Genomic DNA, 22,384 nt, shown 5'->3' with positions numbered 1-22,384 from the left:
CCACGCTGTCGCCGGTCTCTCAAGCCCCAGCCCCCTCCAGCCTGCCGACGGCCCGGCCCGCAGGGCACAGAGTGAAGCAGGACTGGACAGCTCCTGCTTTTTCACCTTCTCTCCTCAGGTCCCTCAACACCTGCCTCTCTGCCCAGATCTGAAAAGTGCCCACGTAGGTGTCCTCAAGTGGTTCCAAACTTGGCAAGGGCGGGAGAGGGCGGGTGGCTGGGGAGGGCGGAGGTATGCAGACAGAGAGTCAGACTTTCCCCTCGAAAGCCTCAAAAGTGTCCACGTCCTCAAAAAGAATGGAACCAATTTAAGAAGCCCCGTGGCCACGTCCCTCCTCCCTCCGCTCTCTCCCCTGCGCCCCCGCAGTCTCCTCCCAGCACTGAGGCTGGGGCCCCTGGCCCCAGCTCTCCCATTGGTGGAGACGTTTTTGGAGGCACCCACCGACAGGGGAAACTTTTGCCATATAAATAGGGCAGGTCTGGGCTTTATTATTTTAGCACCACGGCAGCAGGAGTTTTCGGCTAAGTTGGAGGGACCGGTCACGATTGCATGTCAGCGCCCGCCAGGTGATACCTCCGCTGGTGACACAGGGGCTCTGCACACAAGGAGTCTGCATGTCTAAGTGGTAGACATGCTCAGCTTTGTGAATACGCGGACTCTGTTGCTGCTTGCAGTAACGTCGTGCCTAGCAACATGCCAATGTAAGTGTCTTCCGCTTGTTTGGGGGAGTTGAAGGAGAGAGGCAGGATAGGTGGGCGCCCTGACCTGTCAAGGGGAAACTTCGCCCATTTCCATATGCAGCTTGTGAGGACGCTCTCTGCCCTGTGGGGAAACACCCGGGCAGACAAGAGGAAAAGAACGGAAACATGGAAGGCTTGACGGTTGCCAAGAGTCGGGAATGCTTACCCTTAACACTAGACTGCTGGTCTGGATCCCCGGGTTCCTGAAGTTCCCAAGGAGGCAACACTACTGACAGTGAAAGAATCAGAGTACCCCACTCTTCAATCCCCAGAAGTGTGTTCGTGACCACCTTGTGAAACTTGAGGCCTAGTTTAGAAAGTCCTTTAATGTAACAATACAAAACTCACCCCGTCTCCATTTTCTTGTGGGCGTGGGCGTCAGTGCTGGTGGATGACGTTGATGAAGATAATGATGAAAAGGCGCCCCCTGGAGGGAGTAAAATGAAAGCACAGGGACCGGGCCTTAAGCTAATGGAATTCCAGTTAAAGACTCCCTAGGTCCAGAGAGTGATTTACACTTCTAGGACTTATGTGGAGGGGTCATTCGGAGTATATGAAGAAATGGGGAGTCTAGGCTTCTACTTTTGTCTTCTGAGTAGTTAAATTAACTTCCCCGTTCATTGCATGGTCATGGAAATAGTAATTCTTAACTAAAATCAGCTCTGTTTAGTTACCCCTCTCTACATGTTCCTACTGGTAATCAGACATGAAAACAACAGATTTGAGAAATGTCAACCTTCGAGAGCCTGGAATTCTTCCCATGAGGCTCTTACTCATTTGCTGTGTGGCTTCGAGTATGGAAATTGAATGTGCCAATTTCAACACTACTTTTTATTTCAAGTGTGCATGACTAGACTTTCATGTCTTAAGAATAAAGAAAATCAGTTGGGTTTCATCTTGCAAACTGCTTCATAACTTAACTAGTCAAAGATGTTGGCTTGATGAGGGTTGAGGGGTGCCTGACCACATCCAGTACTTCAAAAGCTAGCCCCACCCACATGCCGTGTGTCTACCATTGTCTGATTTGTGTTGCATGCATGTTCCCTTCATCCACTTTTATATACCCACTGAGGATACTAAGGAGAAACTGCAGTGAACAGTTAGCGGTATCAGTTCGCTTTATATGAAATCAGAGAGTAAGAGAGTAGATGCCCACAGAAAAATATAATAGCTCTTGGGAAAGTAGAAATAGGAATGTCAATGCACCTTCTAATTAACACTAACCAGTGTGTGAAAGAAACGTTGCCCATCACACATTGTTCAAATGGTTCACAACTAAGTAATTAGAAGGAAAGTCGCCAAAGGTTGTAAGGCTGGTGGGCTTCTCTTCATCAATTCAGGCAAACTATTCTTTCTTCGATGGACACAATAAACCAAACATATTATTTATCCAATTTAACAGTAATTCTCATCAATTGCCCTCAAATGTCAGGACTGGATGCAGTCCACCCTCCAAATGGTGACCATTGCAACAGATGTTCTCATTCCAAATGACATAGGTCTTGACCACCAAATTCAAGCAGTTTTTTGGGGTGAATCATCCTGGAGCATGTCCAACCACAATTATAGACCACATTACCTACAATTATACTGCAGGGTGGGAGCTCAGCCTTTAAAGTCTCATAGTAATTGTGGAGAGGAGGTGGGCATTTATTGTTCTCATTATTTCTAAAGATCTTAATTCATAGTTTCCTCTTTTTATAAAATGATCCTTCTTAGGGAACAAATTCAATGCATGTTAATCAAATGACCTTATCTAATTTAAGTGAACTATTTAAAGCAAAAAAAAAATCCGATTCCTGAATCAATTTGCTTTCATGTATGTAAATTAGACCTTTGGGGGAAAAGGGCTAAGTCACTCCAATGTTTTATGAAAACAAAGTCAGCTTTAAGACGCATCCTCTCCTAAGTTTATTTCGATTTTTATGTATTAAAGGCTATCCAAGACATGAATTATTTCCTCATCAATCAATCGATGTGAGAGTCAACGATTTACCTAGGTCACTTCCACCATAGTTGCTGAGCATCTTAAATGTCCTCCAGACACATTAATATTTCATAGTATTTATAAAGTAGTAAATAATTAACCATTTAATTCAAAATATATTTACATATTAAAACTGTAAGCAAGTCATCTTGATGCTCCCTGGTGTGTCTTTGACCTGAGTAATTTGGAAGTTATCAGTATATTCTTAAGAAGAAATAGAAGGGGTATTTTAGTTAGGTAATTCAATCTTATAAACCATGTATCATTTGTTAATTACTGTAACTGATAATGAAATGATATCAATAACTATTTCTTATTTTCTTCTTTCCTTTATAGCTTTACAAGAGGTGAGTAAAATTATTTTCAGAAAAATAAGATGTGCATACTTTGATTGCCTTGATCTCAGCAATGTTTCCTAAGGAGCGAAGTTGGCCAGTTTGACTTCCCAAGGAAATTATGAAAGGGTAGAGTGGCCCAAACCCTTCTGGTTTCTACTGAAATACTACCACATTTTCCTAAGTGGGTGGAGCTACTAAGTAAAGCCTGTCTCATAAAATACGCATGGGGAACAGAGAGTAAATGGGCCAGATGAAGTTTGGCTTTTAGCACCAGCTACTCCGAAGTACAAGATCTCGCTGAGCTAATGAGGTTGTTTTTTTCTAAAACAATTCCTTTTGATTCATTTGCAAAGAATTATGAATAAATGAATAAATTCTTTGCTCATGAATTGAAATTGCAACATAGTTATAAGTATATATATTTGGTTTTGTAGACGGCATTTTGTTTATTGGTAAGCTTTTATATTTTATTACAAAATAGTAGATTAAGATAATAGAGAATAATGTAGTGACATCTATAGATAAATTTGTATATAATATGATAATATTAATCACCTTTAATCTATGAAAGTATGCATAATTCTTCTCATAATAATCATTATTTACCTTTTCTTTTCTAGGAATCTGCACGAAAGGTAAGAGTACAATAATTCTCCATAAGTATTTGATATTACCAGAATAGTGTAAGTTTGACAAAGTTTAAAAGAAAGAAAATGCTTTTTCAAGATTTTACCAATGCAAATACGTATTCACCAAACCAGAAAATAGAATAGTGTTAATGTTTGATGTAATTAAGTTTTATTATCTTCCAGAAGCATCTCTAATTACATTTATGTTATATAAATCGATGATTTACATACTACTACTAAAAGGCTTTCTAAATATTTGTTTATATTCTGATGGGAAAATGCATATTATATTAATTATAAGTAGTAAATTAAAGTTTATTTTAAAGATCTGACTCTGTTGCTGTGTGGTAAAGATATAACAGTATGGTTATTTTATCTATAACAATCATTTTACTAAAACACAGTGGACAGTGTTGATTTGACCACCAGAGACTATAGCATCCTCTAGTCCTTCAGTTTGGAAAATCTTGCATATAGTTTTAACAAAAAAATGTGCCATCATCTACTGTTTTATTCAGGTCTTTTGGCTTTTGTTTGATAATATTTTAGATCAGCCTTAACAACTCATTATTTTCAAAATTGCTTTGCCTGTTCACTGTAAATTACTTAGACATGTGTTCTTTTGCCGTTTTTGTCTTCTTTTAGGGCCCCACTGGAGATAGAGGACCACGTGGAGAAAGGGTATGTAATTTTTGAACCATTAAAGGGCATTGGCCCATATTTGAATAACTACATATTAGGAGCTACAGAAGGCTGACAATGTGTAAGAATATTATGTATTCAGATAATTACACCACCTTTTAAGTAGATAATGTCCTGCAGAAGAAGTAAATGAACATTATTATATATAATCAATATCCCTTTTCAGTCAAGATTACCCTTTCATAAGAAGAAACGCTATTACAGGCAGCCCAATTCTTTGCAAGTCTATTTTTCTTTGTTTTAATTTGACCTGCCCTGTATATGTATAATGGAAATGTATCCCCTACCACACAGATCTCTTTGTAATATGTTTTGTTTCTTTCTGAAGAAAAGAAGATCTTTGTATAGATCAGAAATAATTGTGAAGCAGTTGGCAGTAGCATGCTTGTCTGTGTCTGTTCTACGTGCACAGGCCAGTCTGCCATTCTGTGTGCCATATTCTTGCTACATTGTTACATATGCGGAACTCCGTGGTTTTGCATGATTTACATTTATATAACATTTTTACCAATATATAAATAACTGCATCTTGTATCTGTCCTGAAATGTGGACTTATACATATTCTATTCAATTTATTAGTGGTATAATTATATCAGTTAATTATCCAAACAACATGAATAGTGTTAAAGCGGTGTTCCTATCCTGTGATAAAATGATCTTATCAGTTACTCTGCTCTTGACACACCACACACTGAAACAACTGAATGCTTTCACAAGAGTCAGGAACCAGCATCAATGTACAGTGTCTCTATACACACGTGACATGCAAAGTTCACAGAATCAGCTGTTTCTACCCTGTATTAGCTACCACACACCAATCATTAAAGGTCTTTCTAAGTTAGACCTATGTCATATGTCAATCAATGACGGATACAGCAAATTATATTTCCACCTATTCACATAGACAAGTCTAAACACCTGACCTTAGCACATGTGTTCTTAGGCCTCTTCTTACATACTATCCAGGCTTTGACATGGCTACTCTAACCCTGTCCTAAATCCTTTTCTTTATAACAGGGTCCAGCAGGTCCCCGAGGCAGAGATGGTGCAGATGGTCCCCCTGGCCCTCCTGGTCCCCCTGGTCCACCTGGTCCCCCTGGCCCCCCTGGTCTTGGTGGGGTAAGCTGTCTTCAGTAATTTTAACTTATTTCTGACTTTAGTGTCTTGCTCTGTTAGAAAAATATTAATTGTAAAATTCATTGTTAGTAGCTAAAGAAAAAAATCTTCCATTTGGAAATTAGTGTATTTTATTTTATTTCTTCGGTTTCTCCGTTCAAGCTTTTGCTTTGCCTGTCCCCTTTTCGAGGCCTTGTCGATTACAGGCCAGGTCTTTGTGTTCAGTAACGGTAGCTGCAACCATCAGCGCTGTTATTTAATTTGGGGATTTAATATCTTTTATCAGTAAGGCACAAATAAGAGGCGTTGCATTATTAACGAGTTTGATCAGTAGGTGGAATTCCATAAGTGAAGCCCCTGATCTGAAGCAATTTCACAAACATCCAACCCTCTTTATTCTCCTTGGCGCTGAGTCTGCTGCACCAACATTCAAAGCGGTTTTAGGTTTAATTTGCTTGAAACTATTTAAGAAAAGTGCATTTCCCTTTTTCATTAATATCTTCTTTTAGCTTTATGTCTTTGACAATGGTATGAGTGCCAAATGGCCTCACTGCAGGAAGGAAAACATATTTGCTTAATTGGTTAGCACTATGAATCAGAACCCTGATTCTAATACCCAACTGTATGCCAGTAAAATAAGACCTTTTTCTCCCAAAGATCTTATTATGATCGCTTATCTACTGAGTGTATTGAAAAGCACCTTCTTTATACTGCTACCCCTCCAAGGGAGAGCGCTAACAGGGAGGTTATTACTGGGAACTATTTTTTAAAAGTTTAATCTTCTAAGGGGCATTTTAATTTTCCTATAACTTAAAAACTCTTTATATCCTTTTTTGAGACTCCAGCCAGAACAAAGAAGTATCTTAGAGGTTTGTGGGCTAGAGTGGCAGCTGTTAGCACAGCCTGTCCTCCTGAGCTCTGCTTCGCTTGCAAGGGTTCTAAGGGACTATAAAGGTTTAGGAAGCCATCCTTCCTCACTCTAGAGGTAGGTGATAGCTGGGGGGCTCAGTTCTGAATTCTAAGTCACTTCTATTTGAAACATGGCTATCAGGAAATTTATTGCAAGCAGAATGGAAAATTTAAGTGTATGATCACTGACATATATACTTGTATGTGTTTTGTTCCCTGCAGAAATTTGCTGCTCAGTATCTTGACAAAGGAGTTTCATCTGGCCCTGGACCAATGGTATGCTTATCTCTTTTCCTCCTAGAGGGAAAAAGAAGCTTATAGAGGGAATTTATATTAGACTTTACAACGAGAGTTAACACTCCATATTTAGAATACACGAAACAACTCCTTTTTCTGCACTTAAATAACAAAACTCAAGTCCAGGTTAAGAGTTTTATTTTCTCAGCAAAGATGCTTCATAAAAACACAGATGTTTATGTATAAGAAATAATCTTTAGACATAATGACCATAACTTAGGCAGATCAACTCGGAATATTGGCATCTATCCATTTCTCTATTACTTCCGTATTCCTTAAACTGTGACGCAGCTCTGAGACACAACGACTGACCGTGCTTCCTGCACCTGATAGGAAGGGCCCAAGTTCCGTTTCAGTCCCTTCACCTTCTAACAGGAGAGTCTGGGGCCTTTTTACCAATAAGCAAGATGCATGAGAGGCAACATATACCTCGTGTATTTAGTCCTTGACTAGAACATTTCCTTCGTCACAAGTATTCAAGAGGTGTCCCCAATCGGTTCAGAACTACAGCAAACGAAACATATTCTGGAGGACCCTTGAGGACTTGATGATATAAGGAATACTTCTTTTTTTCTTCCATTCTGATGAAAATACCCTTTTTGTCTATTTCTTAACCAATATAGAAGAGAATGAGTCCAATTTACCATTTATGTCACCAGCACACATTCTGCCATTTGTATAACAATTTATAAAGCTTCCCTGACCTAGCTAACAAATGAATCTTCTACCAAACATTACTGAGATGTAATAAAGAAAACATAGACACAATCATGAAAAATGTATAATAGTTTATTTGAAAGAATGAAAATGTTCCAGAAATAAAAACATTAGGTTGATTAACTACTGTAGAATTTAATACACATGCATACAACTTGGTGATTCTAATTATGTTTTCCAAAAACATTTATCTGTTAGTTATCATGGTCCTTAAAACACAGCTTTTACCTGGGTCCTACATCAGTGCTCTGTCTTCACAAGATATTCTTCTGGAGCTAATGGGCCGAAATAGACTAATGTACTATAAGGGCAAGACAGTATTTTCTATGAATTAAAGCTCTCACTTGTGAAATAATGGAGCTTTAATTGATGACTTCCAATTTCCTGAGTTTTCCAGTAATTTAAAATGCTCATATATGAAATGAAAAACGTAGGCATTCTTTTGGCTTTGTTTCTATTGGACGTTTGAAATGAGTTGTTTCTGCTCGTGCTGGGCATTACTCAGCTGTAAAGTAGAACCCATTTCTCAAGAAGAGAGAAAATGGGAAATAAAGCAGAAGTAGATATTATTTTATTTTAAAAATTAAGATGGTGGATAGAAGCTGGGGGAAATTAATATGAATTTCAGATTCTCTTGTCTTTAAAGCCTCTCTCTGGGGAGAATCAAATGAATATTTCACTTTAAAGTATCAGTAAAGTATAATTTAAGTTTGTGCATCTCCATACTTCCACAGACATAAGCAATCAACAGACATGTGCTTAACAAATAGAAAAGATATGCAACAATAAAGTGTTAAAATAATTTTCCATGTTGGAAAATCAATAACTATAAAACCCCAAAGGGTCCTTTTCTGAATTAATTATGGTTCATCTCACAGCCTTCACAAAATAAAATATCCTTTATGTAAATGAAGCTCTTGCAAATACAGGGAAAGATGAATAAATATAATTAAAAATTCATGATGTCAAAGAAAATTATACTTAATGGATATAAAAATACTTTCATTGAAAAGCAACAACTTCCTTTTAACACTGAAGCAATTTCTAAAACAAAATAAATAATCTTCATAATGAGAACAATGTGCTTTTTAAAGCATGTAGTGTCTCACTATAGTCATTTAAAAGTAGGTAGGCTCACTACAAGGTCCTCATGATTGATATACATCGTAAACAAATTACTCAAAATTTGTCCATGTATGAGAAATGGGTCCTGCAAATGAGCTTACATAAGCATTGATTACTACAGAGGCAAAATAAAACTACATTTATCCCCAAAACTCATAGCATTCTGTTTTACCTTACATTTGTGTTCCCAAAGAGGAAAAAAAGCAAATTACTGTCATTTGTATCATGTTTTCAATATCCTGTGATAGATTCTTCCAATAGGCTGCCTCAATAATAATTCATTTTTCTTTCACCCCTCATTATATCCACTTTTGCTTTACATTTTCATCAGTCACCAGCAGCCCTGAAAGGGGCTTTAAGGTTATAATTAACCTCCTTTTAATCATTAAGGAAGACTTTTGATCCTTTCAAATTTATGCCCCCATGACAATAAAAAATCAATTTCTTAGCTAAATATGGCATGGAGAGATGGCGTACAATGAAGAGAATTTAGCCAAAATGCTGTGTCAGCCATCAGATCTGTGCAAAGAGCAATTCTCTTCATCGCCTTTGACAACCTCCAGATGCCCATTTCGGCACATCTTGAGGAGTCTGTGGCTCCCCCATACAACTCTCATTGAGTTCTGAATTTTCAGTTGGTGAGAAAAGGAGAAGTGAAAGGCAAGAAAGGATGCAGGTACAGGAAATTTGGGTTCTTAAAAAAAAAATGCTTCCTTGGGAGGGAGGAAAACTATGAGGTAAAACTAGGATGGTCTTGTTCATCTGTCCATGGCAAACAGTAAATGGCTCAGCAGAATTGTTTCTAAATCCAGTTTTCCCAGTCCAAAAGGACCTGAGTTCTTAGTACTAACTACGTCTATTCTCTTGGCAGGGCTTAATGGGACCCAGAGGCCCTCCTGGTGCTGTTGGAGCCCCTGTAAGTACCAACATCTTACAATCATCTTATATAAAATATAAGGTTATGCATTACTCTCATGTGGTGGGGATGATGACAAACTATTTGTGTAACATGTGCGGTGACCTGATTTTGATTCCATAGTTTGATTATAAATAAATAAATAAATGTTCCTCCTCCCTTATCTCAGGGCCCTCAAGGTTTCCAGGGACCTGCTGGTGAGCCTGGTGAACCCGGCCAAACGGTGAGAACATTTTCTTCCTGTGTGAAAAACATATTTGCTGGGAGGTTTGTGGACACAGTCTTCATCTCATAATGCATCTCCTATTTCCTTAGGGTCCTGCAGGTTCTCGTGGTCCAGCTGGGCCCCCTGGCAAGGCTGGTGAGGATGTAAGTGTTTATTCTCAAGCTCTTCTGAAACAACTTTTAAATGCTCCATCTCAACAGGAGCGTTTAGACTGAGATTTAGTTCCATACTGAAGGCTCAAAATATGCTTGACATGAGTCTCCCCATATGGGAAATATTACATTGGTGAAATACTAATTAGCTTGCTTGTACTTGAGATATAATGGTTGATTAAACATGTATTTAAGCCCCCACTCTTATGTGTATCTTTCTCTTCTAACGGTTTACCAAGTAAAGGCTGATCCTATGCTGCTTTCACGTTTTAGGGTCACCCTGGAAAACCTGGACGACCTGGAGAGAGAGGAGTTGTTGGACCACAGGTGAGACGTAGCACAGAGTTAGCTGTGAGTGGCCATGCCTCTGATGCTGGCACAGATCCGCTCACACTTGTGGCACTGATTAAAGGCAAGGGAAAGAAACAAGGAAAGAATGCAGATATTTTATTCATGGCATCAATCAAACTGTAAACAACTAAATTGTTTCTATATTTTTTACAAATGCCATCATCTTAGTTACTCTTATAATAGCTTGGTTTGGAAAGAGGAAAGCATTGTCTTTTAACTTTTAAGATAAAGTTTATTCACTTGCTTCTGAATTTTTTTTTCCAAGGGTGCTCGGGGTTTCCCTGGAACTCCTGGACTCCCTGGTTTCAAAGGCATTCGGGTGAGCACATTCTCCATCAAAATAAGGGAACATGCTTATGGGGGTGGGAAGAGGTAAGGACTCGAGTGTATTTAAATTCCTGGGTGACAGAGCTTCCATGTCTCTGAATTCTGCTGGAAATTAAAGTGGAACCAGAACTCACGAAAAACTGGGATGAGTGAAGAAAAACTGTAAACTGTGGCTTATTTTTAAACAGGTAGAAGTATCTAAAAACCATGAGATTATTAGGATGACAAGGATGGAAGGAAACTTGTCCAGCATCCTTCCTTTCTTTGCTGCCTGCAGTCGTGGTGACTGACCTGGGGGAGTGGAACCAGCTCACTTGAGCTGGATGGAGCTCTGGGCCCCGATCTACCTCAGCAGCCACAGGCTCTGTCCATCAGATATAAGAACTGCAAAGATGGGAGACTCTGATCTGACTGAAATGACAACATGAAAGCATTTTAAAAGTACCCATTGCCTTGCAGGGACACAATGGTCTGGATGGACTGAAGGGACAGCCTGGTGCCCAGGGTGTAAAGGTAATGACTGAGTTAGGAACACGGTTTGTAAGCAACTTTTTTAAATCTACCAATACTACCAAGAAGGCTATTTCACTGAAGACAACCCATATTTCAAAAAGTATCTTGTCTCCTCATCTATTCTTCAAATCCCTTGGTGGCACAACATTGAGGCTTTATGACAAAAGGCCAAGTGCTGAGACTTATTTAACTTTTATGTTTATTTTAAAAATCAAATGAAAAACAGTGTTAAGATTTCCTTCTGCCTTCTTCTTTCCTCTCCTTACAATGTCATTCGATCTCTGCAACCAAAACAAAGGTAAATAGACATAATCAAATATTAGAACATGGTGTGCTGCGTGAAAGTGGAGACCCCTTTGCCTTGCACTAATTAGATACACACATTCATGTCACAATTCACTTTTCAACCTCTTTTTTTCTGATTTATCTGTGCACACTCAAAAAATTTTAATTAGGTAATTAAAGTCTCAGAAGTGTTTTATCTCATGGCTTAGCTCCTTCTCTGACAGCATTTCCAACCATAAAAGGTTCTCTTTCCTATTAAGAAGATAATGTGATATTAAAGTGAATACCAACGTAATTACAAATTAATGAGTAACAAATGCTAGCGGGACCAGAGATGAACATGAATATGGAGAATATGGTCTAGCTTCCCAGCTGCCACACAAATGAATAAGGTCAAACGCATTTTCCCATGAGTCCAGAATTATAGCTCAGACTGCTGATCACAGTATCATACACTATTAGAGCTAAAAGGCATTTCGTAGGTGTTCTCATTGTGTGGATGGGGAAAACTGAGGTTAGAAAGAACCAATGACTTGCTCAAAGTCTAGCATCTGGTGGTTAACAACTAAACTCAAGAAATCCCATGTCTCTCATTCCTAAAGAACATCTTCCCATGCACCAAACCAAAAGGTAGGCACCTGCTTAGCATGCACCAAACTTTGGATTTATTCCTCAGCATTTCTCTATAATCTAGAATATCTTGAAGAAAAGTTCCTTTACATTCCCCCGAACAGGAAGTACCCAGCACTGCCTAGCACTCGCAATAAGAAACAAATCCAATGGCTATAAAATTATTGTGGTGCTTTTACTCTGTGTGTATCCTAATGGAAATGATAAATCTGAGCATTCAAATTGGAAGAAGGTAAATTTGACTGTACTGAAAGAAAATGTATTTTTTGTATTTTCTTTTTAAAATAATATTCCTAATCTGATTTCAAATGTATAGAATGTAAAGATAAAATTGGAGAGGAGTACAATCAAATAACCACAACTTTTTAGTGTCTTAACTAAACAGAACTCCTATCTTTTTAAAAAACATATGTGTCTGAGATCATTGAGAAAAAAATCTATATGCATAAAAAGATGTTTTAAAACATATGAATGGCTCAAACTGATATAAGAGGGTAAAAAATTGCGCAGACTGAAAAATGGTATATATAACAAACACGGATTCAATTTTTCTTCTGCATATAGGGTGAACCTGGTGCCCCTGGTGAAAACGGAACCCCAGGCCAAGCGGTAAGTACTGATCAGTCCATTGGAAACCCAAATGTGCACTCTTTGCATCTTGAAACAGCTTTCAAGTTTGTGATAGCTGCCATTTCTCCGGGCATTGTATTCTTGATGTCTTTCTTATGCTCCTCTGCATCTTCATTCAGCGTTGACCTGGTGTTAGAACGAGGCTTGTGTTTTTAATGAATCTGTGCATGTGTTAGAAACTGAGCAAAGCGAAATGCTGCCTGTTACTTGTTGAGACTCTCGATTTTCTTAACAATATTTCTGCTTCTAGGGAGCCCGTGGGCTTCCTGGAGAGAGAGGACGAGTCGGAGCCCCCGGTCCAGCTGTAAGTGATCCAGTTTTTTGCTTCGTTGTAAATCTTTTTAAAATGTCGTCCCATGGCGGTTGTTAGCTTCCACCTGACTGCACATCTTTCCTTCCTTCCTAGGGTGCCCGTGGCAGTGACGGCAGTGTCGGTCCTGTTGGCCCTGCTGTAAGTTTCTGCACTGGGGAGTTGACAAGGCTTCAAGGTGTGGGGCAGGAGCTATGCTCTCTAATTTTTAGGAATTGACATTGTTTTGAGCACTTTTGCCAAATGTTCCCTTTGGAAGTGTCCGTTTATAAGCAGCAGAGCTATTTCAAATTCCTGGAGCTACTGAATGATGCATGTAGAAAAACTGTGTTGGAAACAGCCGATGTCCTTCCTCAGTAGAACTTGGTGCTTGTTTTCCTCATCCAGTTCAGGGGAACTTCTGCTTTGATTTCAGGGTCCCATTGGATCTGCCGGCCCTCCCGGTTTCCCAGGTGCTCCTGGTCCCAAGGTAAAAACATTGGCTGCTGTCCCTGCCGTGATAAATTCTTTAGTGTGATGTGATTTTATCAGTAGTATTTGCAGGAAGAGAGACAATTTGCCTAGCAACTCCCTCAATCAGCCCCACCCTTTAAATGATACAGAGTTTTCAACTGTGTGCTTGCACACTATTTATAGACAGAGCAGCAACCTAGAAACTGACTCGCCTGAGGCCCTGTAGAATGTGTTTCCTAGACGGGCAGGGGTGGCATTCGCCACTGATCCTAGCACTTGGGGAGGCAGAGCCCCTGTGAGTTCGAGGACAGCCTGGTCTACAGGACCTAATTCCAGGAAAGGCTCCAGAGCTACAGTGAAACCCTGTCTAGAAAAACAAAACAAACAAAAAAACAAAAACTGACCATGCTTCCTAAGTTAGCGGGGACTGAGTGGTGACAAGGATAATGTCAGAAAGTCAGAACATAGCTTGCAAATTAGAAAGTCTACCTCAAATTCGTGTGATAATAAACCAGATAAGCTATTTTGAAGAAAATCCCTAAAAGTTGGTGCGGTGATAACAGGTGTGCTGTTCTGTGATTTACTGCTAATTCCCAGTTGTTCCTTCTGTTACTTCCGTCCCTAGGGTGAACTTGGGCCTGTTGGCAATCCCGGCCCTTCTGGTCCTGCTGGTCCCCGTGGTGAAGTGGGTCTTCCAGGTCTTTCTGGCCCCGTTGGACCTCCTGTAAGCAGTCATTGAAATTAACACCATTGAGTAGAATAACTGAAGGTGGGCTCAAAAGAGGTAAGAAACACTCTAATTCTGGGACTTTCCCTTCCTCTTTCACCTCCCACCCACCTGCAGGGCAACCCTGGAGCAAATGGCCTCACTGGTGCTAAGGGAGCTGCTGTGAGTACCTCTAAGGGGTTGACCTTTACTGCTCTGGGTTAGAGGCACTCACCTAGGGCGCCTCTGCAGCCCACTTCCTCCTAAGAGATGCTGGGGGTCTTTTCTTCCCACAGGGCCTCCCTGGCGTTGCTGGGGCTCCTGGTCTCCCTGGCCCCCGTGGCATTCCTGGTCCCGTTGGTGCTGCTGGAGCTACTGGTGCCAGAGGACTGGTTGTAAGTGTTTTCTATCCTGAGATACTGACTCTAGTATTTCATATGTTCTTTGACTTCTTCTTGTAATTATTGTCTTCCCTCTGTGAGGTTTGACAAAAGTTTGTATTTCTTGTACAGCTTCATTATGTTCCTGCATAGTCCCTTTTCCACACTTTCACACAGGCTCCTTCCTTCTGCTAGCTTAGAAGCTTGTGCATAGGTAGATGAGGTAACGCCACGTTTGAGTCTTACCCTTTCTTCACTACCCGCCTCCTATGGATGGATTTCTTAAATGACTTAAGCTTACACATCCCAAGGACTTGTTTGCTAGGTAGTATTGGCCCCTTTTTGTCTTTTGACCACTGTTTTATTTGGATCTTAGGGTGAACCCGGTCCAGCTGGCTCCAAAGGAGAGACTGGTAACAAGGGTGAGCCTGTAAGTGGTTTTATGATCACAATTTTGTTATTTGATCCTTCTCAGTTTCCAATTCAATTTCAGTTGCTAGATAATATATAAAAATGTTCTTCTGCTCTTATTCTTTTTTATTAAACAGGGTTCTGCTGGAGCCCAAGGTCCTCCTGGTCCCAGTGGTGAAGAAGGAAAGAGAGGTTCCCCTGGTGAACCTGGATCTGCAGGCCCTGCAGGGCCTCCAGGGCTGAGAGTAAGTTCTGAATACTCAGACACAGCAAGATCATCATGTCGCCCCTTGACTGGGAATTGGTCAGAATTTCTGAGTGTATTTCCTAGATGAAAGAGCATCTGCCTTCCATCTGTTTTATTAAATTAGTGACTCTCAGTCTGGTATGTTATTAAATGGGTCTGGAAACAATGTTGACCTATTTTCACCGTATGCTCATCTGTGCATTCCCTGGGCATTTGGGTAAAACATCTTGGCTTGGTGTGTAATGATACCTTCCTCTTTGAAGAAATCATGCCCCATGTTAGTAAACTCTGCCCTGTGGGATGGAAAGTTTCTCTAATCCCACTGCCTTGTGTCCTTTCCTTACAGGGCAGCCCTGGTTCTCGTGGTCTTCCTGGAGCTGATGGCAGAGCTGGTGTAATGGTGAGATGTCCTTCACTCAGTTGCCAAGAACGACCTTGACAATGCTGGTGCAGGTTGTGCCCTCAGCATACCTTACTGGGCCCCTTACTCGGCCTCTCCCCTATTAACAGGGCCCTCCTGGCAATCGTGGTTCAAGTGGTCCTGCTGGAGTCCGAGGTCCTAATGGAGACGCTGGCCGCCCTGGGGAGGCTGGTCTCATGGGTCCCAGAGTAAGTTTCAGATAAAGCCTCGTAAAGTCCTGTCTGGAATTGATGCTATTTTAAAGGGCTGCTTACCACTGGCAGTAACAACCAAACAGTAAGCTTGTTAGTCGATGTGTTGATGTTGGCCTTTTTTATTCAACTTTGTCAGAGCCCCAAAGAAGTTTCTGTGTATTTGGCTAGTTCATAGGTTTCCTGGGTGTTACCTGACCTGAAACAGTGACTATGAAATTTTGGAAAACTAGATCTATTTAAAAATATCCAAATTAGTCTGGTTCTCTTACCAGCACGTATCTTTTATCTTAATTTGTGAGTTTTAGATAAGGTATTCATGAAATGTATTAAGGCTATACATTATTACTTTATTAGATCTCTAAGTGAAACCATTTTTTCCAGCATCACACCAGCTATAGAGACCTTTTGATCCAGATACACTCAAATCCATAGCAATGGAATCGTTTTTTTTTCTCCATTATCTCTTACGGGTGAATATCAATGGCAACTTTGTACCATAAACAAGTAATAAGGAACACCATATATAGTAATAAAAAATTTCACCTTGGAAATTGCTTACCAAAAGTATTAGTTTTTTCTTCCTCTTCCTATCATGGAGTGAAAAATATGGTACATTTTGGCCAAACAGTATGTTGCTTAACCCTTTCTTCTGACTCCTAGAAGTGGATCAGATACACAAAAATAAAATACAAAGGAAGACAAAAAATAGGAGAAAGATTTCAGAATTCTTTTCCTACTTTCCAGCAAGGCTGATATCTCTAATGATTCATCCTTGGCAACAAACATGAAGTGAGGAGAAAGTGCTGTGTGAGATTTCAATTAATATTCAAGCCTTGAGTGTGGGCGCTACAGGAACAATATGAAAAGGCCTCGTTTATTTTGTAGGGTCTTCCTGGGTCTCCTGGAAATGTTGGCCCATCTGGTAAAGAAGGACCTGTCGTAAGTAGTGCTCATTTTCCATTACATTTTCAAGAACCCTTATCACACCCTCATCAAGTCTATTTTTGTGGCTTATTTATACATGAATACATTGAAAATAAATATCAACCACCTCTACATCATTTGGGAATAGAAGGTAATAGATTGTAATTCTGGAGTCTAAATGGATGCAGGACCAAAAGCAGAGAAGGGATGAGAAACCATGACTAGAGAAATTGAAACGAGTGACAGGGGATAGAAAGGGAAGGAAGGGGGCAAATTGCTTACATCTGAGATTGGACTGAGTGTCTCTGTACTGGCATTCTGTTTAGGACAGGGAAATGGAGTCATAATTGATTGACACCGTACAGGGAAAGCTTTGTGTGCTCAGAAAACATCATCTGTTTCAGCATCTGAAAACATGCTAAGCTTGCTAGCAGGAAGCCATTGGGTGATGAGTAACTTGAAACTCTGATTTCAGGGCCTGCCTGGCATTGACGGCAGACCTGGTCCAATCGGCCCCGCTGGAGCAAGAGGTGAAGCTGGCAACATTGGATTCCCTGGACCCAAAGGTCCCTCTGTAAGGATCATGACCTCCTCTCCCTTAATACCTGTTTACTACATCTCAGCCACTGTCAGGGATTTCTGTCCTCAGCAGTTTACCACAAGATCAGGCCTTTCGACACAGAAAGCTGTAGAACCCTCCTTCCTTTAAACCTTTCCTGTCACTGTGGCCTTAGGCTGCTGGAAGCCAGGCTACCTGAGCCGCACACCTCCACAGAGCATCACTTCTTGGAGTTGGAACATGTCTTAGATAATAAGTTCAAAGCTGAGTAACGTCAGAGAATTACACAAACAAACAACAAAATCAACATTTCAAAACTGCCATGGAAAATTGGACATAAAATCTTCTCACATTCTTTTTATTGTACATCTTTTTCTCTTTGCCTTCCCTCCCTCCAATCCCTCTATTGTATCTGCCCCTGTCTTGGTCCCCTCTTGAGATCATGGCCTCTTTTTCACACATATGTATGAAATTTTATATATATATATATATATATATATATATATATATTTTTTTTTTTAATAGGGTGATCCTGGCAAAGCTGGTGAGAAAGGCCATCCTGGTCTTGCTGGTGCTCGGGTAGGTATGAACTTCTACAGAAAAATCACCCCAAAAAGGGTTTTGTTTGAGGCTATCTTCTGGTGTCATTATTACTTTCCAAAGTGGCATCCTAAGAGTCTTTTTGCCATGCTGGAATGTCTTTATTTTGAACTACATGGAGAAGGTAGTGAATTATAACAAAGCAGTCGTAAATAACTGATAATAAATAACAAGTTAATAAATAACTTGTTATTCCAAGATGCAGGTGCATCTGGTCTTTTTTATTCATGTTATGATTAAGAGGATATGAATATGTGCTGGTATTCTCTGTCTTCCATAAACTGCCTCCTATTTGTGGACTTCTCCTAAACTACATCAAAGTGAATAGGCAGCATTTGGAACTTGGTGAAACTCACAATGAGTTACTTTAATTCTAAAATGATAAATCCTAAAGTGATAAATATGTCTTGAGGAATTGGCTTTCAAGGCACTTTGAAGCATATTAAGCTATCTGGCTTGTGTGTAACTCTGAGCTTTCTGTTTTATTTAGGGTGCTCCAGGTCCTGATGGGAACAATGGTGCTCAGGGCCCCCCTGGACCCCAGGTGTGTGCTCTTCTCACTGCCCTCTAAAGCAAGCAAGCCGTGTCCTTCAGAGTAGCCGTTCTTTCCATGGTTCAGACAGCAGACCCGTTGACAGCAGTGCTAGCTCTTCTGGCACTGGCATCGTTGCTGTCTAACTTTGCTTTATGGTACTATTGTTTTTAGAAATTATCTCTAGCCTCCGACATATGTGGCAACTAACAATGTAATGGGATACTTTGATTAAAAATAAAACACCATAACCATTTTAGCTATGCTAGCATGCATAGACAAATAAGTAGTTTTTCCGTCATTTAACTTGACAAATGAATTTAACATTAGATTCTCAACACCAGCGCATGTTTTTATGACACCAATAGGGCAGGCATTAACATCAGTGCTATCTCCTCTGTTACTTTCAGGGTGTCCAAGGTGGCAAAGGTGAACAGGGTCCTGCTGGTCCTCCAGGCTTCCAGGTAAGTCAACAAGCATGCAATACTCTGACTTTAACCACAGTGTTCCCATCTAATTCACTGTAACATCATCACCACCACCACAACAACACGCAGAATATGGTTTCAGACCTCAAGCAAAGGGCACAGTTATTCAATGCAAACATTTCTAGAGTGATTTAATAAGGCAGAATAGTGTTCATGAAGTTATTCCCTTTGCAAGCCCAATTATGAGTGTTAATATGGCTGTGAGATTGAGATTTTTCATGTCTCTTCATTTAGGGTCTGCCTGGCCCATCAGGTTCCGCTGGAGAAGTTGGCAAGCCAGGAGAAAGGGTGAGTTAGCTCTGATAATGACTTGATCAAATCTATGCATTTCCTTCTTTTTAAATTCCCTATTGCCATGTAATTACAATATAAAATTTTATATTTCACGTATTAATTATACCAGTCTACATTGTTGGTGTTGAACAAGGGAATAAAAGAACTTATTTATATTTTGTTCAAATTGCCTTATTTTATGCATTGACTGAAATATGACAATATGAAAGCAAAACCTATTGACTATTTCATGTAATAGCCTTACTTTTGTGTGTTCTTTGCTATATTAAAATACAAATTATTTCCTTCTCCATAGTGAAAACATAAATGCACCGATTTCCCATCAAACCAGAGCCTGAAAAAATTGCTTTTAATGTTTTGCTTGGCATTCAAACATGACACTGCTCTCCACAATCAGAGTATGAGTTCTGAGTCATTTTCTCTAATTGTGATGAATGCGCCTCAATTTAGTTACATTCTGTAGCCTGGTCTCTTTTGTCAACAGTGAACCACATTAAAGAGACAGCTGGACAGTAATAAAAGAGATACACATGGGTATACAATTAACTAGGTAATATACAGAATATGATAATTTCTATTAAGAAGGCAGCCCGTTATATAGCTAAAATGTGCAATGCCTGGCTGTGTTTGCTACTGCTTAGCACATTATCAAAAAAATAGCCTGCTTTGTTGCTTTTTAAAAAGATAGAAAGCTGAATAATAGGAAGCAAATATTCTGATAGAAGGTCTGCCTCGACACATCTTTGATAGCGGTGGTAGTGTCTTTTTATATCTTTCATAGAGTCAAAGGTTTTGTTATACAGTGCAGCCCATACACCAGGTTTTTATGTGAGTGGAGCCCATACAGCCTTATTTTGTAATTCAGAAAATTGTAGATACCTTAACCACAAGTGAGTGTAGGGACAACACATATATTTCATGATTTACTTACTGTTGTGTTTTTACCTAGGGTCTTCCTGGTGAATTTGGTCTCCCTGGTCCTGCTGGTCCAAGAGTAAGTGTTTCTTAGTTAAATTTCTTTAACTTTTGACTTTTTATTTTTTTTAAAGAAGTAGTGCTTGTCCCTAACACCACTCATGACCTCCCCTAAAGGACATTCCTAACCTTTTCCATAGATATCACTGGGCTTCCAAGTGAATAGTAAAAAGTTCCCATTAGCTGCTCATATTTTCTATTCGACAAATTTATGGTTATAAGAAAAATAAATGAAAAAAATATGTGTTGTAATAAATAATTTATACAGACAAATGTGATGCACTTACTACAGTTGCCAGTTTTCAGCCAAGAAAAATATACCGAAGATCTAAGATGAATATTTGTTGGTTGTGTTGGTGTTGAGGGTCTAAAGCTAAATTCATAATTCCAGTTTTATGAAGGAAAAACTATTTATTTGCCTATGTATATTAGTACAGCTAGAAAGATTAGAGGGATTTTTTTTAAATCAAAGTATCCTGTTATGAAGCTATTTACACCATAACTAGGAAGCCAGAAGTTAATTAAAAGAAAAAGAAAAAAAAAAAAAACAGTGGCATTGAGCAGAGTTAGAGCAAGGCCCTCCAATATATCGCAATGTGGAACATGGAGCAAAGACTCAGGGCCATGAAACGTTACGCTGTGGTGCTAGATGCAAAGTCAGAGGCATGCAGCTAAATAAACACAAATGAACACCTATATACATATATGTAGCAGAATATGTCGACTCCTCTGTTACTTCATTACTACAGGGGCAGTGATATGAAAATGTGATCTTACCTGTTCATGGCATAGCCATTCAACTCCATAATCTTTCCTTTTGATTACTAAGCATGGCTGGCATCTGATTTTGCCTGTGGATGCTGCATAGAAAAGACCATTCCCTTAAAAGTAAATGGATTCCAAATGTCGACTATAATATTTTCAAAGCAACAAATTGTGGAATTGAGTCCCAGAACACTAAAAGTTTATGTCTTAAGGATTATCTCAAGCCTTCCCTTCATTATATGAGGAGAAAAATGAAAAGTGGAAAGATATATTAATTTGCTAAAATGTGGTATAAGTCAATCTAAAACTCTAAGCAAATAAGAATGTGTCAGAAGGTGCCTGGGAGTGGCTTCGAACTGCTCTCTTACAGGGAGAACGCGGTCCCCCAGGTGAGAGTGGAGCTGCTGGCCCATCTGGTCCTGTTGGAAGCCGTGGTCCCTCTGGAGCCCCAGGTCCCGATGGAAACAAGGTAAAACTACAGTCTACAAGGCAATGCAGTGGGCCATGTGTTCCAGAATAAGGAGGACCAATGGAAGAGTGGTTGTTTTTGCAAATATTTATTTAGTTCCAGTCGTGTAGTGATTTCTACCTACTAACAATATGATTCCGGTCAACTTGGAGAGGGAGGAAAATCTTTTTCTAGAAGCCAACAACGAATTAGTATGCTTTTGCCATTGTCTGATTACACTCTTTATGCTTTTGTTTAAATCTAAAACCATCCTTTACATTTCTAGAAAAAAGTTTCTGCTTAATCAACATGCAACCCCATATAGGAAAATTGCTAAAAAGTAGTTTAAATTTTAATAATAGGATTTATAATGACTGAAATTTTTATCCCAAAGGCACAAGTCTACAAGTTTGTGCTCCAAAGTAGATTTTCAGTTTAAGTTTTAAAAAGATAAGATCACACATCTCTGAAAAGCAGGCAACTTGTATGTCAGACAATTCCTACCTTCAAGGGGAAAATATGTAAAGAATAGTTTCAAAAAGCTATTTCATTATGGGGAAGGGTATTTGAGGGGAAAATGAAAACAACATAAAAGGGACAAGAAGAAAGGAATATGGTGACATTCTGCGGTGCTGTCAAAGGGATCCACTCATCTCAGTAGCTGACCAACAGGTTTGCCGTGTACAGAACTGTGAAGCTTAATATAAAAATGGAAGCCCTAGAGCTACTCTTAAGGAGACAACCATCTCCCGGTCAATGTGGTCTCGTTCCATGTCACTCACCGGGGCCAAGAGACTTATCATTGAAAATGTTGTGGACAAATTTGTTTTAATCTCTCTTTCCCATTGTCCTGTTTTCTTCTTTTCCATGCCTGTCTTCCTTAAGAGGACGAGATGTGGGCTGTGGAAGAGTGGCAGCCAGCCTCTCACCCTCTTCTCTTTCGTCATCACGTCATTAATAGCGACCCCTGTTCCATCCTTCCTCCCTTCAATGGCACTCCTTTGTGACTGCGCATAGCCGAGAATGCTATCTATTCAATGTTTAAATTGGAATTCTTCAAGAGTTTGAGTCTTGGCTCTCTTCTTT

At 39.7% G+C, this 22,384-nt stretch overlaps 1 protein-coding gene across 1 annotated transcript in view; it reads left to right on the top strand.

Annotated features, from left to right (window-relative positions):
- Positions 1-288: 288 nt before the first annotated feature.
- The window catches only part of Col1a2 (collagen type I alpha 2 chain), a 35,352-nt gene continuing 13,256 nt past the window's right edge, over positions 289-22,384 (top strand). The window contains exons 1-31 of the mRNA XM_057769794.1: positions 289-701; positions 3,064-3,074; positions 3,686-3,700; positions 4,340-4,375; positions 5,415-5,516; positions 6,645-6,698; positions 9,433-9,477; positions 9,647-9,700; positions 9,793-9,846; positions 10,129-10,182; positions 10,472-10,525; positions 10,993-11,046; positions 12,526-12,570; positions 12,842-12,895; positions 12,998-13,042; positions 13,317-13,370; positions 13,980-14,078; positions 14,199-14,243; positions 14,357-14,455; positions 14,817-14,870; positions 14,989-15,096; positions 15,445-15,498; positions 15,609-15,707; positions 16,599-16,652; positions 17,113-17,211; positions 17,722-17,775; positions 18,287-18,340; positions 18,739-18,792; positions 19,051-19,104; positions 20,060-20,104; positions 21,221-21,319. Coding sequence (XP_057625777.1) covers positions 632-701; positions 3,064-3,074; positions 3,686-3,700; positions 4,340-4,375; positions 5,415-5,516; positions 6,645-6,698; positions 9,433-9,477; positions 9,647-9,700; positions 9,793-9,846; positions 10,129-10,182; positions 10,472-10,525; positions 10,993-11,046; positions 12,526-12,570; positions 12,842-12,895; positions 12,998-13,042; positions 13,317-13,370; positions 13,980-14,078; positions 14,199-14,243; positions 14,357-14,455; positions 14,817-14,870; positions 14,989-15,096; positions 15,445-15,498; positions 15,609-15,707; positions 16,599-16,652; positions 17,113-17,211; positions 17,722-17,775; positions 18,287-18,340; positions 18,739-18,792; positions 19,051-19,104; positions 20,060-20,104; positions 21,221-21,319 — 1,872 coding nt within the window. The 5' untranslated portion in view covers positions 289-631. The remainder of the gene's footprint in view (positions 702-3,063; positions 3,075-3,685; positions 3,701-4,339; positions 4,376-5,414; positions 5,517-6,644; positions 6,699-9,432; positions 9,478-9,646; positions 9,701-9,792; positions 9,847-10,128; positions 10,183-10,471; positions 10,526-10,992; positions 11,047-12,525; positions 12,571-12,841; positions 12,896-12,997; positions 13,043-13,316; positions 13,371-13,979; positions 14,079-14,198; positions 14,244-14,356; positions 14,456-14,816; positions 14,871-14,988; positions 15,097-15,444; positions 15,499-15,608; positions 15,708-16,598; positions 16,653-17,112; positions 17,212-17,721; positions 17,776-18,286; positions 18,341-18,738; positions 18,793-19,050; positions 19,105-20,059; positions 20,105-21,220; positions 21,320-22,384) is intronic.

This window comes from Chionomys nivalis, chromosome 1 (assembly GCF_950005125.1).
Source record: "Chionomys nivalis chromosome 1, mChiNiv1.1, whole genome shotgun sequence".
Lineage (NCBI taxonomy): Eukaryota > Metazoa > Chordata > Mammalia > Rodentia > Cricetidae > Chionomys > Chionomys nivalis.
This window is presented reverse-complemented; position numbering and strand designations above follow the sequence as displayed.